This window comes from Anser cygnoides, chromosome 13 (assembly GCF_040182565.1).
Source record: "Anser cygnoides isolate HZ-2024a breed goose chromosome 13, Taihu_goose_T2T_genome, whole genome shotgun sequence".
Lineage (NCBI taxonomy): Eukaryota > Metazoa > Chordata > Aves > Anseriformes > Anatidae > Anser > Anser cygnoides.
Window position 1 is genome coordinate 15,466,896 of NC_089885.1, and position 19,768 is coordinate 15,486,663.

Consider the following 19,768-nt stretch of genomic DNA (forward strand, 5'->3'; position numbering starts at 1 on the left):
CCCTGCTCTCCACTCCTTGCTAAGTGGTAGTGGCAGCAGCAGCATGGTGTGCAGTGGTGCATTTCCCTGCATTCAACCCAGCAGCCCTGCACACCTCTGGAGAGAGGACTGATCTCAGGAGGACAGGAAAGAAGCAGCCCCGATGTCTGGTGCAATTCCTTACAGAGCTTAGAAATCTAATCAGTGAGGTGGCATTCTATTTTTCTCTCCTTTCTCCCTTTAATGCTTCCCTTTAAACGAGGTATTAAAAATAGGAAATATTAATTTGGCAGATGGTGCAATTGGGCTTTTGGCAGGAGACTGTACACTGTGCTGCGGAGTTGCAGACCTCTGTCTCCACTCTGGAGCACTGAGCGATGCTCTGGCTCCTCTCCAGGCAGTGCCTTCCTCCAGCTCTGGGTGCCGGGAGAGCTGTCTGGGGCAGAGGGAGCTCCTGCGGCTCCTTCCTCCAGCTGCAGCCAAGGAGCTTTGATTTCTGTCAGTTCTAAGCTATCACCAAAGGGTGGAGAGCTCCTTTTTGCTTTAATTGTAGCCAGGTTTGATTGCAGTGGGAGCTGCACATGTGTAAGCACAGCACTATTTCTGCAGGGAGGTGGCTGAGACTTGGTTTGGAGTTTTAAGGGAAGAGAAGGGAATGGAGCGGAGCTCAGCTCAGTTCATGGGTGTCTTGGGCTTTCTGCAGGATGGGATGCACCCCTCTTTCAGAGGGGTCTGCAGGAGGTGAGTGTGACAGAGCTTGTTCCTGATGTGTTAGGTAATGCATTTCTAACAGCACTGGTTTTACAGACTTTGCTGGACACTCTATCTGTTCTTCTTTATCTACCTTTTTTTTGGTTGGTGCTATTGTTGGTCTTAGCTCCCATCCAAGATGCTTTTCTTTGCCCGAATTTTCAGAAACACTGCAGAGTCAAATTTCCCCTAAATTTTCTCTGCTGGAGCTTTGGGCCAGTCCTGCAATTTCACCAAGGGCAAAATAAGCCCTAATTAATCCCTGCATCTACATTGCATCCCTTTTGCCTATCTGTAGCCTCCTGTTATTTAGCACATCTCTCCCCCCCCACTGCATTCCTCTAGCCTGCGCTGTCTGAGTCTCCTCTGACCAACCTCATTTCTCAGGGCTGCAACTCCTCCGGCCTCGGCAGACCCCTGGGAATGAGACCGAACAAAAGCAGCGTCAGGTCTCACGCTTGTGGTTCATTTTTCACACGTACACAAAGATTTTGTTTTTCAAGTCTTCTGGCATTTTTGTTGTTCTTTGAACTCCTTCCAACTTGTCTGTCTTTGTTACGACGTGATGTCCAGATCTGGGCATGCTGCTCCAAACAGCAGCCTGACGAGTGCTGTGAAGAGTGGAATAATTACCTTGCCGGGCTGCAGCAGCCTGATGTTATTGACTTCTGTTCAATCGATCATCCCCCCAGACCACTCTCTGTTGTATAGCTGTTTGGCCAGATATCTCCATACAGCCTGTGTCCTTTTGTTTATTCCTTCCTATGTGTTAATCTTCTGCATTTGTCCTGCTGAATCTCTTTGTATTGATTGCAGGCCACTTCTTTAATTTATCAAGCTCGTATTGTATTTTATTTCTGTCCTGCGCATTATTTGCCACCCTCCCACCTTGGTGAAACGCTCAGATTTGATTAGCATACTCCTGGTCCAGTCTCCAAGTTGTTAATAAAACTATTGAATTGTATTGACCTTGCAGGGCACTCTGTAGGACCCCACTTAACATTTCTATCCACCGGGCTCTGAACTGTTGAGGTATGCATGCATCTATTTTTAATCAGCTGCACATCTTTGTTCTTGTATTTCATCTTATTTATGCTATGTAAAGAGCCGCGTGATGTTTTGATTAATAAAAACGATGATCTGTGTAGCTCCAGCCATCTGCCTGAGGATCTGCCCAGTGATAGATATGGTATCTGACACGATGGTCTCTGAGCCCTTGTCTGTAGACGAGCTGCCGATACCAGTGGGTAGGATTTGTGTGAAGACCGAAGTTAAAATAACATATCAGTCAAAAAACCCCTCCAAGGCCTGGAGCCTGTAACAAGACTCCCCCTTCCCCAGAGTTTTCCCACCCCCTGCCCTGGGCAGGCTGGGGGCTTTGATGAGTGAAATTGTGGCTGTGTTCAGCAGCCCCCGGGGAGGTGTATCGGCACACGACTTACTCGCAGTCCTGACTTGGATCAAATGTGAGCGCAAAGCTGGGAAGGCACTGAAGGGCAGTTTCTTGGAGAGGGGGGGGAGAAAAAATAAAATCCAGGTATTCCTTGGGCTCTGCCTGGCCCTCCCCATGGCATCCTAGGCTGGCTGTGTGTGCAAGTGGGCAGCTTGTTGAGGTTGTGACAAGGCTGGTTCACAGAGCCAGGCGATAACCTGATGGGTGAGGTCCCCACCCTGGGTGGGTGGCACATCTCACCCTTCTTCTGGCTGTTCCAGCGCCTCTGTAGTCTCGCTTTGCATCCAGACACTCTGCCCCTCAAAAAAAAGCTTATATTTAGCAGCTTTTCCTCACCCTGTCAGTGATAGAAGTTGCTTTTAAGAAAAAGGAGAGGTGATGGAGGAAAAAAAAAATCTCACTAATTCATTTGCATGCTTCTGATGGCCAGATCCAGCCTGTATGTTTCACACTACTGCTGTAGGTGATTGCTGCTTGCCAGCTCTGCGTGCTGCTAAATTTTCCATGCTGAGAGAGGTCCCTAAGGCTGAAGCTTGCTGGGGGGGAGGGGGGACCCCTCAGTTTTGGTTCTGACTGACATCGCAGGTTCCTGGCTGGAAAACATCAGCCAGTCCCTTGACCACTGATGGGTAAATGTTCGTAACACAGGAGAAAAGCTCTAATAAAAAGGAACCCCACTGATCTGAGGGCATTTTAGAAAAGATGGGGCTGAATTTCAATGTCTGGGGGGGGTTTGGCTAACATTCAATGCCATCTTATGTTTTTTGGTGGATACCTCCCCTGTGTGCTGCATTAAATGCCCCTTTAATTTCATCAGGTGTTGAAAATAAATGGCAGCTGATATGTGATTACCCTGATTTCCCTGTGCCCTTCCTAATCCCCCCTCTGAGGTCCTGAGGGCTGCCGTGTGGGTCTCTTGCACCATAATGTTCTCCCTGTCCCCGCCAGTGAGCGTGGCTGCGCTGGGTATCTGCTTATCTGTGGGTTCTCTGCGCACTGGTGTGCTTTCCTATGGCTATGACAGCTCCTTTTCCTGTTAACTGTTATTGAATTACACAGGCCTCTTAATTGTCTCCTTTTCCTGAAAGACTAAATCAAAGCAACTCTTTAGTTTATTAGTCTCTTCGCTGTCTGTCAGAACTGACTTTTTGTGACTGAGCCTGTGTCAGGTGATGCTCCTCCTCCACTCTCTGTCAGTGACTCTGGAGGAATTCACCCTTCTGCGATGCTTTTGTGCCTCAAAATTGCTTTTGGCGGGACTGTGTGGTCTGCAGTGAGACTTGCTCCTGTTTGCATGAGGAGCTGGCAGGGATCAGCCCAGAGGAGGGGAACGGGAGGCCTATGCTGTCCTATCCTCTCCTGCCCTGCATTGCTGGTAGACAACAGAGTTTCCAAAAGTGCTTGGACAAAGTCTGGTCCCCTGGACAGAGGTACCTCTCCCCACGACCTCCAGGCAGACCTCCTCCTGGCTTGTGCTGTCTCTGGCATCTTCTGCATGTCCCTCACCCCTGTGCTCATCTGAACGGCTCAGCATCTCTCTGGATGGGGCACATTGCCTTCTGTCCTCCTCTCTGTGCCCCTCGGGTTGATGGCTGTGTTGTTTGGCGAAGAGCTTGGGGCTGGGTTCAGCTTTCCCCACAGACAAGTGGTCCGTGGGCCCAGGAACACAGACTGGTGGAGATGACCAAGGGCCCGAACAAGTTGGCTGCGCCAGCCCACCTCCTCTGGGGCTGTCATACTTCAGGGAACCAACAGCTCCTATCGGCAAAGCAATGAAGGAACTAAAAGCCAGAGAGATTCATTAAGGGCTAAATGCTATTAATCAGCCAAATGCTGTTATTCTTTACATCATGTAAGAGCAGTCTCTTCATACTCTGATTTTCTTCTCTGGGACTCCCTACAGAATACAGCAGTGATCCCAGTGCTTTCGAATTGAGGCTGCTGGATGCTCTAGATCTGCTTACATCAGACCCCGTCTGCCAGGACCACACGCTGGTCCTGACCAACAGTGAGAGCAGAGGCACGAAGGTAAGAAACACAGCTCCCACCTAACGCTCTGCCTTGCTGTTCAAGTAGTATCTCTGGCACTTATGATGATTGATCTCTGGAGGCGTACGTTCCTGGAAGAGGGTCCCCTGCCTATCTAGCCATCAGCATCAGGCCCTGCCACTTTCTTTCTCCCCAGCTCAGGCAGTTTGCACCATCTGTGCCCTTGTCAGTTCTGGAGCTGCAGGGCTCCCCATGCAAAATTCGCTCTATGGCATAACTCTCCATGCTGTAGCGAAAGCCTAGCCGTGGTGACAGCTGCACAGGTGTGAACTTACTCCTCTCTCCCATGACAATAGACCATCCGTCTGCATTGCAGAACCTAAATCTGTAGGCTTCCCCTTTGCCTACCCAATTTGGCCAGCCGTGTATGCAATGAGTCACTGCTACTTGGGTGTTCCCACGGAAAGCCGTGGGATCAGGCTTGTGCGGGAGTACAGCTGCAACTGAGGAAGAGTGGCAGAATCTGGCCCACAGAAGCTGACATATGGTAAGGCAATATATGTTTCCTAGCATGCGGATCCAAAAATTATTCCTACAAGGTGCAGAGTTACATTGATTGTATTACTGGATTATCAAATGATTAAAGCCATTAACAATCCACTCTTGAGCAATCAACGTAACAATGTTTAGTTGCCTTGCAGTAACAATTAAAAGATGAAGCAATTTGCAATAATTAGGTAGTATCTGGAAAAAGTAGTCCTCATTAAGAGAAGTTAAAAGGACTTTTTTATATGGTTGAGATGAACCTAGCAGGCCAATTCCCCCTTCGTCACCCTCTCTTCTTCCCCCCTGCTTTTAAGGAAAACAATCTGTTCTTGTTTAGCCTTTCGTTTTGGAAAAGATCAAAGGGGATCTGATGCCTGGATGGCTCACTTCATGGGCAGGGGGTGCCTCGGGACCACAGTGCCAGTGCTGGGAGCTGGTTTTCACAGGGAAGCTGTCCTGAGTCATAGGGCCGTTTTGCTGCCTGGTGGGATTTCGGACAACGGCACTGAAGTCTCAGCAGTTTCCCCAACAGGGGAGATTCTTGGCAGCGAGCCCTTGCTCAGGCACGCTTGCACTACCGATGGCTAAAGGCACTGGCCCAGCTCCATGTCCTAGGGAAGGCAGCAGTGCACCCTGCTGTGGTACCTGAATTTGCACTTGCAGTCATCCTTCCCTAGGCTATTTAGCCCTGGGCCATTCCTCACCTGAGGTGGTTTACAGGCTGCTATTTTTGTTGGCTCACAAGACCTCTCCTGAAAGTGAGACAAAAAACGTAGACGTGCCCCTGTCCTGAGCCCAGTCTCCAACCAACGTACAAGGTCGATATTCCTCTGTGTCTAGTGTCACCAGCTGCAGGAAAGCAGAGAAAGAAGGATGCGGGATGTGCTTTTTAGCACAAGGTCTGTAAGAAACCCAGGCACACGAGTCTTGGTCTCTGTGTAGGAAAGTCAAAAACTAATCTGGTTTCTGTCTGTGGAAGTGAGTAACCATTGAGGAAGCGTACTGAGCATCTTCCAGTAAAAGGCATGAAATCCATAGCCCATGTGGGGATGGGTATGTTACTTCACTGAAAAATAACCTCCTTGGTGACAGTCCCATCACTCTGGATGATTCTGCTCTAGAATGCTGACAGATTTTCCACCTAAGGTGGAAAGGTATGCGTGGAGACACTTAAGTCAATAACTAATTACAGAAATTGGGAACTTGCTAATACTTTGCGATTCCCTCTTCTGCACTCACAGAATGTACAGGGCTGGGATCTCGTCTGGCTTGCAGCAGGCAGGGCTTTGGTTTTCTGCACCATCCAAATGGCAGCCAGTCTGTGGCCTCCAAGCCATACAGGGACACGTGTGTCCCTGGAGAAATGCCATCCATCTCCGCATGGAGTTTACAACTATACTGATGGTACTCAGGAGATTACAGATGAAGCGGAAATGGCACAAGTTCAGAAAACCAGCTTGGAAAGAGTGCACACAAATATAGTTGCCCCATTCTCCCGCAAGGTCTCGAAACAGAAAAATGCCACATGAAGCGGCCTCTACCACATTTGGAGTCTATGTTGCATTCAGAATGAACAGAGAACTTGACTGTACGATTCCCAACACCATGTACAGGCTCTAGAGAGAATATGGTGAGGGGGAAGGGCCTGGATTGCCACTGGTGATGCAGCACCAGTATGTCCTCCTCGGCTGTGTCCATATGGAGTACCATCTGGTGGCAGGATGCAGGCTGTGCCTTCGCGCTTCCCTGGAACACGCAGCTGCTGGGACGCGCGTTGCCATTCGAGGCACAAAAATTAGAAATTATATCAGATACTGTAAAGTTGTCATGAACGATATGAACTGATAGGAGCCGATGTTCTTTAGCAAACTACTGCTGTCATGAATAGAAAATGAGAATGGATTGAGCTACATTAGTACTGTGAGAGTAAATCATCTGCAGTTTCTGGAATATTTAGAAATACGAGGATACCCTGAAGGTATCCTCTGCTGATGGGGAGACTGGAGTGAAAAATGCATTTAGTAGTGGGTAGACAGAACAGACATGGTTGCTGTGATTATTTATGTAGTCTTCAAAACCAGAACTGCATTTGAAATAAATGATTGCAAGTACCTCAGACAAGAGGACTTAGGTTCTTTAAACCCAGGTGGCAGTCTTGTACATATTGCCTGTAGCCTTTTTGACCTTCAGTGTCTGGCTGTAACAGGGCTGACACCAAACTGAAATCATTCCACATTCACCTTTGGTGTGATACGTGTGGGTCAGGCAGGTTTGTTCTCATGTGCAATGAAACATGACCGTGGATTACAATGCAGGTGTAACAGCGAGGATGTGACTCCATACATCATTGCCATTAATCGATGTTGGGCACTGCCTGGATACATCATCCATTTTGTGCCTGACACCCATGCAAGCCAGATGCTCTCAACAAGGATCAAAGCTGGGGGGTCCCTGGTACTCCTGGGGCTGGAAGGAGCCGTTGGGTCAGGCTCAGTCCATGCACTGACACCAAGTCTCAGGGAAGAGATGGAGGCAGGCCTGGCCAAAGATGCTGTCCTGTGGTCTGAGCACAGCTGCTGCGTGGTCTGTGCTGCTCTGGAGCTGGCTGGGAGCTCTCACATCTGGGTGGCACACGTGGTGACTTCTGCCGTGGGCTTGCTCGGTGGGAGCCCTGGCTTGAGTGAGATGGGTGGGAAGAAAAAGCAATGAATGTTGTTTTGGTGTTTCTCTTGATAGTTGGATTTTTTTAAAGAATACTTCCAGTTGCATCTTGTGATGAAAAATGCCTTTTTCAAACTCAGTGGGATCCCAGCTCTCCCTGGTGCCACCTGTTGAGGTGTCTGAGGGATTCTGCGTGCCCAGGAATGTGGAGAGAGTGCTGGCACTGCAGTCTGTTGGGTGTTGGCCAACTCTGCATGCAGCTGCATTGCCTTGTGGCAATGGTTGGTGGGCTGAGACCTGGCTGCGAGGCTGTTGCTCAGCATGTGGCAGCAGCAGGAGCCCCTGAGTGTTGGACCCAGGGCCTGTGGTCCACCAGGCACTGGGAGGATTGCACTGATGCTGCTTCAACTTGGGCTCAGCAGGAGTAACTTAGGAACCTGAATGTTGCAAATGCCTGTGATGGAATAGTGTTTGTCTCAGTCTGTATTTATGTCACAGGCTTGATATTCAGGCTGCTTTCCAGAGTAATGGACTCTGCCGAAATAATTTATTCCTGATGCATGCACTGTCCATGCATCTTTCTGCCTTTTATTCACAAATAAAAGTTATGTGGAATGTTGTCTTGCAAGAACAGAAATATATTTAGTGATTCAGGTAGTGTTATAAAGCGTGAAAATGAAGCTCATGTTGTCAGTCAGGGCTATGCTGAGATGTATTTATATCTTAGGTCATAATTTCCTTGCTTTAAAATACCTGGTTCTGGGTTTGAATTTGCACAGGAAAGCAATTGCACTTAAAAAAGAAATGTGAGAGAGATGCTTTAAAGAAAAACTGTGTGTATATGCATGTATGTATACATAATGTATATTTTATAATATCTATTTATCTATCTATAATAGATTTAAACCAAATATGCTGTCAGTGCAAGACAGAGCCTCATACGTTGCTGAATTTGTTAGGAATTTTCAAAGTCTGAGTCTGTCATACAAGTCCCACACTGAAAATGCTTATTAGTGCTGAGGTTTTTATTATAATAACATCTAGACATCCTGTTGTACTGGACGGTGCACAGCACCTTCAAGCAGCTGCAAATTAATATAAAAAAGTTATTCTTATTTTGGAGACAGGCAAATGATATATTTGGTACCATCCAGGCAATTTGAAGTAGCATAAAAAATTGGACCTCTGTCACTGAGTCCCCTTCCAACACAGTAGATACAAGCCTATCCCACCTCTTGTCTGTCTCAAAGGTTTCCAAATGTTTTTATGTCCTGAGCTCAGTTTGGCACAGTTTTATGGTACTTTTATGCCAATCTTGAAAGCAGTAATTATATCATTTCTTGCAAAATCACCCATAGGGAAAGATTATACAGTTCCTCACTCTGATTGCTATTGCAGTTAGATCTCCTGGAACGCCTTTCAGAAAGCTGCACAAGCCCCTGACTGCAGCCAGGTTGATGTAATGTGCTTCGCACAGGTCGTCACCTACTGTCATTAAGACCACCAGAATTCCGGCTCCACCCCTGTGTGGGTTTCCCCTGCAGAAGCCGAATGCATGCCTGTTCTCTCAGCCAAGGAAAAGCCCAGGTCATGGTATGTGGTGTGTTGTCCAGACCAGGTGAGGTTCCCTGGCTGGTGGCTTGTCATAACTTCTCATTAGGGCTTGTGATGGTGGGTAGTTGGGGGTCAGAAAAAGAAGGGTGTGCTCCTGACCGCTTGATCATATTTACTCTTGAACAAAATTCTGGTTGCAATGGCGGCTCCTCAGCAGTGCAGTATGCGGGGAATTAATTAGCTGTGTACTTTTCTGAGGGAGTTACTCTGCTGACGCCCTGGGCACTGCAGTGATAGCACGCCTTCTCGAAGCATCGGGGTCAGCCCTGCCTTTCTGCTGCTATAGCAGCTCCAGTGCTGCCGGGGCAGAGTTTTGCCTCCATTTCTGCATTTTCCTCTGCTAAGGAGGCATGAGCACCTCCTGGGCTGTCTCTCCAGAGACAGGGCAGGCAGGGATAGAGCTGCCCCAGCTCCTGTGAGTGTGCTGCCCACCCCACCCCACCATGCCAGCAAGGGGTTTGATGTGCCTGGAGACAGCTCTCTGCACCTGCAGTGGCAGCTACCCCCCCCTCCAATCTCATATCTTTCACCGTAGGCTACCACGCAAATAAGCTGGGACATGGGCTGCGTGGTGGGGTTGGACCAGAACCTGGCCAGAGGCCCTTTGCATATGCAGTTGTTTGATGTCTGCTCTGCCATCCCGACCTGTATATAGCTGAGAACTTTCTGCAAATTTGAGATTTGTTCTCTGAAAACTTGCAAAAACTTTCTTTGAATGCTTCCTTGTCCCTGCAGTTCTTGTGGAAAGGTCAAGTTGTTCTCATCGATGTATTGATTATACATTTCTCCTTCTATTGATCCTGTTTAAAGACTTCCATGATAGGTGCCCTGGATACTAATCCCTAAATGCACATTACAAGGCTGCAGGAAAAGAAGAAGAATCTCCTAAAATGGGTTTGAGGTTTGCTGGCTTTCTATGCTTCAGCCAGCAATTTACCCCTGTAGAACAGCCCTGAGAGCTTTGGGAAATGATAATGCTTCTGATTTCAAAATTTTTGATGTTAGGTATTTAAGGGAACAACAAAGCTTTAGTGACTGTGTGCAACTTGAAAGGAGGAAGCGTTTCTTCCTATTCTGGCTTTGTAAGAGAGTCTCTCTTTTGTACAGAGTATAGAAGGAAAGATATAATCCCGGTTGAGACCTGTCCATGTGTAATTTAACAGAAGCCTTTATGGTTCAGCCTCAACAGCCCCTTACAGCCAGGAGGAGCTGTATTTTTTGCTACCAGTGTAAGGATACAGCTTACCACTAAATCTTAATTTCCTTTACTGTGGGGCAAAGAACCCAGTGTGGCAGGTGCATTTGGCTAAATTATGTCCTATAGCGTCTTCACAGCCCTGCTGACAGTCAAATTTCACTTTCTTACGCAGCGTTCAGTCCAATTCTGTCAGCCTCATTGTGAATTCCTTTCAAGCTGCAGGATGTAACATAGTAATTAGCATCATTCCCCGCATAAGCGTTGGAAAAGAGGCACCAGGGGATTGAGCTAATATCCCTTCTGTAGGGGCTTCCTGCAAAGCAGTGGACAGGAGCAGAGGAGAAGGAGTGAGCCTCAACAGAAATCTGCAGCCAAGCGTGCCCCGAAGGCTTGGCGTGGGGTGGAAGAAGGAAGCCCCCAGGCTGGGAGGCCAGGCCAAGCAGGGTGATCCGTCAGGGGGCTGACCGAGAACTTCACCGTAACTGCAAGAAATGGATAATTTAGCAAGAGCCTGGGGCTGACTACATTTGAGCGCAAGAGGACAGTTCCCAGCAGCATACCTGGCAGCTTTCTGCTGTGCGCTCTAAAGCTGGGCTGGCCTCGTGCAGAGATCCTGGGATGAGGAGGAGCAGAGCAGTCAAGGCCAGGCTGATCCTGCAACATGCAGTGGTTCAGGTGATGTGGAGAGCAACCATGGTGTGGGGTCTGCCCCTGGTGCACCGAGCTGAATGGGGGCATGGATGCAAACCACCCACAGACCCACCCAAGGAACCCTAAGACTGTTTGACCCTACTTAATAAATTGCCAAGAAGACGATGACTGAAACCGTCTCCAGTAGAAAAAAATGAATGTACAGATGCCTTGTGCCATCCAGGACATCTGAGACCTTGAGGACTGCAAGCAGAATGAACACAACAAGCCCTGAGAGGAAGCAGTCGATAACTGCTGGAGTCGGAGAAGTGCCAGCTCCAGCGTGGGTCTGGCACGGCCCCTTGCTGCCGCTGCGTGGGGTGTGCTCCACTGTGTTTCAAGACAGAGCAGTTCTGCAAAGACAACATTGATCTGAAATTTAAATCCGATGTAGTAACTTAAGCATTTCAAAATGCCTCTGAATCAATGAAAATGATTGAAGGCAAAATCCAGATGGCCACATAGCTGTATCATATAATACCGGCCAAAGGTTGTCTTTTTCTGGGCAAGAGTATCTTCTAACAGGGACTTAGTCTTCAAAGAGTTTTAAATGCTGCAAATTACTCATCCTAGGAAAAGTCTTTAACACAAACCCTTTTTCCTCCCCCCCTTAGTAATCACCAGTGCTGTCACTGGGATTGTGATCTAATCCTTTATGGATGTTTTTCTGCTTCATGCTTCCTAACGCTCTGGGAATGAGTCATGTGCACTGGTGAGCTGAGCCCCCGTGAGCAGATCTGTCTGAGAACTGCACAGAGATTGTCTGAGAATACTATCAGGGTCTCCCAGCATCTTCTTAATGGAAGGCCATCATAGCAGCTCTGGCTGGATCAGACGGAAGATACTAGATGTGCTGGGTATTTAGGATTTGTTCTCAGGGCATAATCATCCTAATACTTAGCTCTTCACTTGCAGACCTCCCGGTCAGTGCAGACATTACTGCGGCAGGCTGACCGAGGTCTGCCGGGTGATTAGGTGAAAGTCATTGCCTCCAGTAGCAAGCAGGCCAAAATAATGCATGAATTCCAAATGTGGGTGCTCTGCAACATTCTGGGCAATGCTGTTCTCTATTTATCTTCTTTTCCTAATAATTCCTGGCATTTGATTTGCTTTTTCGTTTGCTGATGAGCACTGCACTGATATTTTCAGAGAATGACTCCAGTAACTCCAGCATGCCCTTCCTGAGCAGTGATAGCTTGGTTAGAGCCCCCTGCCGTGAGTACAGAGCGAGGTTGTATTTCCCCACGGCATTCATCAGCACTGAAAGTCACCTGCCTTTTTACCACTCAGTCATTCATCACCACAAGATCCTTCTGCAGCTCTTCCCAGTCAGGTCTTACATTATTAACAAGCTTTGCCAGGTTCTCCCTCTTTCCCATTTCAAATACAAATACATTGGGCTGTACTGAGCAGTGCAGATCCCTGTAGATAACCTCCTCCACTCCAAGTACTGACCATTTATCTTTTTTTTTGTTGTTGTTCTTTTTTTTTAAGTTCTGTTTCTATTGAACACTTGTTATTTCAAGAGAAGTTATTTTCTTTTGTGCCACTACTCCTTAGTCTCTTTAAAGCTCTTTGGTAAGAAGCATTGCCATAAGCACCCTGAGGTTCCCCACACTACATCAACTGGCTCCCCCTTATTCCCACAGCAGTGGTCCTTCAGAGTACTTTCTAGCACCTAAACAAGGAGGCTCTTAGAGGAGCATCTTTGTCCTGGGAGATGATTGTAGGACAGCCTGCTAATGAAACCAGCTAAATAGGGTGCTTACAAATGGCTGGTGTGAATAATGCCGGTGTCTTAATCTCTGCCTCACATTCTAAATTTCCAGTTTTACACAGGCTGTACAAGGACGTTTTCAGGGAGTCAGCTATTCCAGTGGTAAGGACTATGTGCACACAGGTATACATAAAGATTATTTCCATCTTTAGGTTGGAATAAAAATTCCCCATGAGCCATTTGGGACTATCCAATCTATAGATATTATTGAGGTAGAATCCTTCCTCCTGAAAAACGCCTATTGTAAGGTTTTGATTGTCTCAGAAACAGCTAGAGGAATTGTGTTTTAATGTGGTTTATTTTCCTCTCGCAGCTCTCAGTAGGCACACACCCACATGAGGCTATTCTAAATGATGGTGTCGTTACATCTGAACCTTTAGTAACAGGGTGTTTTTCAGCAATTGAATTCATATGTTTAATTTTGATTTTTTTGTTTTGTTTCTGTAAACAAATTAAAGTCTCTGCTGGTACAGCTTGCTAGTAAGCCTGGAGGTGTAAAGAAAATGTTGAAATGAAAATTAGAGCTGTGCAAAGCCTTTTTTTAATGAGCTCCAAAACACATGGGCTTAAGATTTCTGCAACCTGGAAGCTCAGCCTAGGATCTCAGCAAAGCCCAAATTACAGCAGGGCTCCCTGGCCAAGGCAGCGTGGCTGTGGCCTGTGGGATGCTTTCCAGCAGTGCACGACACAGCGAGAGGAGCCAGCTCTCAGTGGCAGCAAATTCAGCTGTCAGCTGCCATTTCCCATGCGTTGCAGTCAGGTGGGATGGTGAAGTCAGGGGTTCAGCAGAAACCAAAGTGAATTTGAGGTAGTCATTGTGTCCTGTTGCTGGTACCAGGGCTATGTGGGTTAGGCTATGCCATCTGAGACAACCTTAAGGACTGAACATTGTCCTGAAACAAGTCACCAGGATGGCATTTGGTCACTTAGCGCACACAAAAAATTGTTTATATGCCTTTCCTCCAGAGATGGGATTTTGTACCCTCTGCTCTATCACAGCACAGCAGGAATGATATAGACCCTTGTCCCTCTCCTTGCATTAAATCATGATCTGGGCTAGTAATAAGTCTTGCTGTACTTCCCACATCTGTGCATGCTAATAAGATATCCTTTTCTTGAATGATAATGATTTAACATAGACATATAAAACTTCCTGCCTTAAGACACAGAATGATCTGTAACTATTAGGGATTACAGTTAAGTGTTCCTGTTGGAGGAGTTTGAATCCTAAGGCTGTTCATCAGGGGGATTTTAATACTCTTGTCTGGAACAGCTGGTGCCAGTGGAAGTGTGCTGGACGAGACAAGGCATGGGTCTTGTCCTGCACTCCCCTTCCACCCCCCAACCTTCTATTTTCATATATTTTGATTTCCATCTGTGTGAGATGTGCCTGTGTTTCAAGAGATGAGCAGAGAGGGAGTGGTGTGGGCCATCAGTAGAAAGACAGGAGAGGGATACAGGAGAGCACAGGGAAGTGGGAATGCAGTAGGGAGGCAAAGCAGGACAGGAGAGCAGGAGCTGGTATAAATAAGTGGTGCTTCCTTGGGCTGCGAGTGCAGGAAGCAAGGGGGTTGAATGCTGGAAAGAGAGATGGACAAAAACGTCAGAGAGACCAAAAAAAATAAATTTGGGACAGGTGAGAACTGGAAGGGAAGAAGGCTGGAATGGAGAGTGGGCACTGGACAAGAAACAGGGAGAAGTGGCTGGCACAGGAGGAGAAGTCAGCTGAAGACATCTGGGGAGAAGCCAACCCTGCACCACTTGGGAAACTGTGTGCCTGGAGGCGGAGGGAGCAATTTCCCTATTACCACCACAGTATAAGCCACAGGTTCTACTTGTGAGCCAGGATGATGAAGCCCTTGTTATTGTGCAAAATGATTTGCTCCACCTTCCAAAACTTGAGAGAGAAACATAAATGCAGACAATGAGAAGGGAAATTAGAGGGTAATGAGACAGTGGTCTGGACATGCTAGATGGCTTTTTAGATGCTGTTTGCAACATGTCAGCAGTCTAATCAATGCCTATTTTTTGTAGCAGAAAGTAGCATCTTAAGGAAGAGTTTGGGAAGAACAACATAGTGAATGCTTGTAAAGACTCTGTATAATCATGAAGGGTAATGGGAGAAAATAAGAAAATATTTCCTGTGGAACAGGATGCTGTTGGACTAAAAAAGTGAGGATCATTTTGGGAGTGCTGATCAGTTGTATGGAGAACACGTGCAGAGATGTACGTGTTTTGTTTGATGCAGCAGGGATCAGGGCTATGGGGAGGCTGTACAAAGTGGTGTGGCATGGTCAGGCAAGATACTGATTTGGGGAGCTGTGTTTGCCATGAGCTTTAATTTCTCAAGATCAGGGAAGATGTTATATTAATTGAGGCCTAAAGGTAATGAGAATGCAGACAACAGCTCCAGTTGTGTAGCTGAATATGAAACGCAAGGAGACATTATGCAGAACTTTTAAAATTCAGACATGCTGTGGATAAGAGTCTGTAGAGGCTCTAAGTGGAAGCTGGCATCTGGGTAGGGTGCCTTCACAACCAGCAGCACAGTGAGAGGAGAAGAAGAGAATGATCATATGAGGTCAGGGGGTGCTTTTCCTGCAGGGACAAGATAGCTTTAGGCTCGCTGACCTGCACGTGCCTTTCCCACGTGGCCCTGAACACAAGCATCTGAGCTCTTGCTCTCTGGAGTTCACGATTCAAGCAGACATTTGCAGTTCTCCCTGTGAAAGCTTGAGTCTGCACCACACGGGTGGGAACCAGGTTTTGAGTGTGTCATGAGATGTGTCTTTTCCAGAGTTAGCACAGGCTCTGGCCTGAGCTGCTCCTTGCGTCTCACCAGTGTGCACGATGGAGTTTCTGCCTGCTCCCGGGCAGGTTTTGGACAGTGTGGTCAGTTGATGTGGGCTGTGGTTGGAAAGGACACCCCACGCATCCCTGGTGCACAGTGGCAGTGGTAAAGGTGCCTGGGCTCTGGCCACATGGCTGCCAGCCTGGCAGGTCTCACAGGGCTCCCTGGTAAGGGAGAATTGGAAGAAATGACAGCATCGGTCCCTGGGGGTTGTGGAACTGAGGCGACTGTACAAACCTACCGCTTCAAGGGGAGAAGCCGGATCCACTGCATGTGGGGGAAACAAGGGTAGTGTAAGGGTAGAGTAAGTTGTCTGCCTGCATATAGGAAACGTTTTAGCACAGGAAAAAATTCACCTGGGGCAAGAGGAGAAATAACTCTGATCACCGCCCACCTGCTCCTCTCAGGCATCCTTACGAGTGCTTTGCTTCAGCGTGGTGCTTTGCCAGCTGCAGCAGACTCAGATGAGGAACAGCAGTGTGCAGCTCCTTCATTTACTCTTCTTTCATCCTCCCAGAAACCTCACAAACAACCATGCAGGGTTACTATTTAGCAGTGGATGCAGAGTGCAGGTGTGCAGGGCAGGCTCACAGCTGCAGAGACAACCTGTCCTCATCCCCAGCTGGGCAAGCAGCTGCTTAGATGCTTGAAGTTGACGATTCTGCTGGTCATTTATGTTTATCTCAACCTGCGTACCCCAAGGTAGAGCCACCACTGCCAGGAAGGGAAGGGAGTCCTTAGATCTTAATTGTGAGCATCAAAATAGCAGCAATGGATTTTTATTAAGCATCTACATCCCTTGTTTGTCAGGCAAAAAAAAAACAACAACCACAACACAAAACCCATGTGTATCTCTAGGGCAAAAGCCTACTTGCCAGTGGCTGTGCTGGGGCAGTAGGCTCACAATGGCCTTTAAGAGGGCTGTTGAGCAGTGCACGTTTTGGGGATCAGAAGTGGTAAATTTCTCTGCATGCATGTTGTACTGCTCTGTTTTATGTGGTATTGTCCATCACAGCACGAGGGGTGCTGAGCACCTACGCCAGGCTGGGGAGCACCACAGTGCCACAGTCGGGCTCATCCACATCACGCACATCCTCTAGGATGCTTTGGGGAAAAAGCTTCTCAGTCTGCCTCCAGAGCACCATTAAGGGAGAAAACATGTTGGCAGGTATCAGTTCTGAGCTGCTCTTATCTGATTTATTGTGAAAGTCACCTCTTTTGATTTAGGCAGTGCTGATAGTGAATGAGAAAACATGTGTTTCTAAAACAATGGCAATGAAAACATTTCTTGTCAGGCACTGTAGTTTATTGTCTTACTGCTTGAAAGGTAAAATATCCAGCAGGGAAGACACTGTGTCATCATAAAGCAAATGTGGATTATACAATACGACACTAACTTCCCGGATAATGCTCAGTGCCGCTTCCGAGCACAAGCTATATTGAGGTGTTCGTGCCTCAGCGACTGTGCACAACAACCTTCATCATTCACAGCTTTGCCAGCCCTGAATTCCTAGACCTGAAAATTTGGAGGTGATGGCTCTTATTCTTCATTTTGTTTCGCTCTTGTCCTGGGTCTTTTCCCAAGGGAAGGATCTCCACGGTTTTGTTCAACATCTCCTTGCTTTCCTGCACTAGGTGGCCCTCACAAACACCATCTCCACTGAGACATGCCTCAGGGCACCCAAGCGGAAAAGCCTTTTCGGAATCACCATTCGTGTCCGGGCCCGTGTTTGCCACTTGAGCCAGAGTCCAGCTTTGGTTTCACCTACGAGGAGGAGCCCCGGTCCCGGAGAAGCGCACCCCGTGCCCCTCTGCCCCTTGTCTTGCTGCCCGGGGTCCTCTCCCTGATCCCGTCTGACAACATTTACTTTCTCCATTTGGCAAGCCAGCTCACCTCTAAGTCTTATCATATTTAAATGTTTAACTGCTCTCAGACCCTAATTAAGAGTAGTAGCAGCAGCAATAGCTGTAGCTGTAGGAGTAGCTGTGATTTCTCCTATCTTAAATTTTAATGGCTTTTGTACAAGGCTCTGCGGAAAGGGTGATTAATGGCACCCGGAGAGGCTGAGGTAAATGTTTCTCTATGATGATTTTTGCCCTTTCTATTCATGACCCCCTTTCTTGACTTATGAAAAACTAAAAAGTCCACTTAGAAATAATTCTGTGATTACATTTTTTTCTGGGGTTCAGTAGGTGCTTAATACAGCACTTAATATATGTGTTGAATAGAAGCTGATCTTTTAAAGACCCAGCTCTTGGTGGTCTCCATGCCAACTCAGCTTTGCTTTGAGCAGTAATTACTAATATTGTTGGTAGTCTCCAAGGATTCAGTGGTTTTGGAGACTAAGCTCCCCTAGGCTAACCTTTATTTTTTCATCTTTTGTACTAGGCTGAGAGGAGTAGATGGACTTTTCATTTGATAAAAACATCAGTGCCTGAAGTTTTATTGTTTTAGGTGTGTGGAATGGGTCATTGAGTCATAAGATGTGAAACATCTGTTTGCATTTGCAGTGAGACAGCTAGAGGAGTCTTAACACTAAAAGAAAAGGAAAAAAAAAAACCAACACATCAAAAGATGTGAAAACCCTAGTGTCAAGTGACAGCATTGTGATTATACTCTGGTACAGAAAATATTTATTGTGGTTTGTAACCACGTCCACCAGGCGGTTAATTAGCAAAGTGTAGATATTGTCACAGTGGAAGAAGGTGAATGCAATTCATAGAAAATCCTCCAAGATAAGCAGCAGACGTAAAGGTGATTAAGCTGTCAATAAAGAAGAAACACAGGGGGAGGGGGAAGCAGGTGGATTTCAGTACATGCCCACAAACTAAACCAGTGCCACAAATTAGAGCAACCATTTACATTGTTAATATTTGTACTCCTGCAATGCCTCTGAGGTTTAGCCACGAACCAGGATCCCACACTGCTAGACATTGTACTGATCCTGAGCAAGAAATGCCTTTGCATTAAAGAGCTTATGATTTAAACATTAGTCAAGAGACAGTAGATGGGCATGAACAGACAGACGAGCATGTATGCGGTACCAGTGAGGACCAGCCAGCACGACCACAGCCTACCTGCTGTCATTTTCTTATCTTGTAAGCAACATGGAAAAGGCATTGGCATTTTGACAGTGCATATACCGTGCAGAAACCTTTCCAAATGTTAATTAAGCATCGTAGAGCCACAGCAGTATTACTACAATCTTCATTTTGCAATCAGGAAATCTAGGACAGCTTTGGAAAGCTGGGCTGGGTAGCCCAGGGCTACTTGGCTGTGCAGTGGCACGTTAGGAGATGAACCTCGCAGTGCTCACCGGCACTCCCCTGCTCACGTCTCCCAGCTGACTGTGCAGAGAGATGATTGCGAGCGGCAGTTAGTTGTATTTCAAAGAACATGAACAAAGGCAGTAACAAAAGCAAAACTTAGATGACAGTGTGAAGAAAAATTATAATAATTTTTTTTTTTTAGAATTACAGTATTGTCATTCTGCGTTGGAAAGAGCTCAGATCTCATTTCCTAGTTTTTTCGAGCATCTCTGCTTCCTTTTCACCTGGCACAGTCCAACACTGGCACGTGAGTGCCTCTGGCTTATAAGCCTCGCTGTACACATGGTCTCTTTCTAGATCATCAGAGTACCAGGTTCAGATTTTAACAGGATGTTGCAGTTTATTGGGCCATTCATGCAGTGATGGACCTCTGCAGAACCAGTACCATGCCTCATGTTATCCCCCTCCCTAACAACAGGTGGTAAAGCTAAAATATTTTAACCAGATATTTTCAGTTGTATCTAGGAAAAAAAAGTCAGCTTTGATGATTTTTATTTTGTCTTTCTGGAAACCTAATGTGTTTCCTATGGCTTATGACCACAATTCATTTCTAAGTGATTTTCTCTTGGCCAATTTCCATTTATCATTTAAATAATCTAGCAACAAAGAGGATGAGGTATTCTGCAAGAAGGTATATGACTCAGTAATCATTCTACCTTCATATCCCCTTTGGGTGGAATTATTAGAGATGAAATGACCTTCCTGGCTATCAAGCATTACCATTGTAACACAGATGGATAATATGACACCCTTGACACGGAGCCAAAGGCAGGTTGAGCTGACTGTGCTGTACCCAAACCTGAAAATGACAGAGACATGATTAAAATGAATGTGAGAAAGGAGAACAAGAGTGATGGGAGCCCTCTGCTAGCTTGCTGGAGACTGGGGAATCTAGCTGTGATGTATCACCTTTACAGTACTACTCATTTG

General features: G+C 46.8%; 1 protein-coding gene across 6 annotated transcripts in view; it reads left to right on the top strand.

The window, feature by feature from the left end:
• PCDH19 (protocadherin 19) overlaps positions 1 to 19,768 on the top strand; it is a 175,970-nt gene that overhangs the window by 95,041 nt on the left and 61,161 nt on the right. For 4 of the 6 annotated variants that reach the window (XM_067005021.1, XM_048077359.2, XM_048077369.2 and 1 more), the window contains exon 5: positions 4,086 to 4,210. In XM_067005021.1, coding sequence (XP_066861122.1) covers positions 4,086 to 4,210 — 125 coding nt within the window. Of the gene's footprint in view, positions 1 to 4,085; positions 4,211 to 8,855; positions 8,946 to 17,143; positions 19,300 to 19,768 lie in introns of those variants that run through there. The other 2 variants (XM_048077355.2, XM_048077377.2) reach the window with 2 other exon arrangements.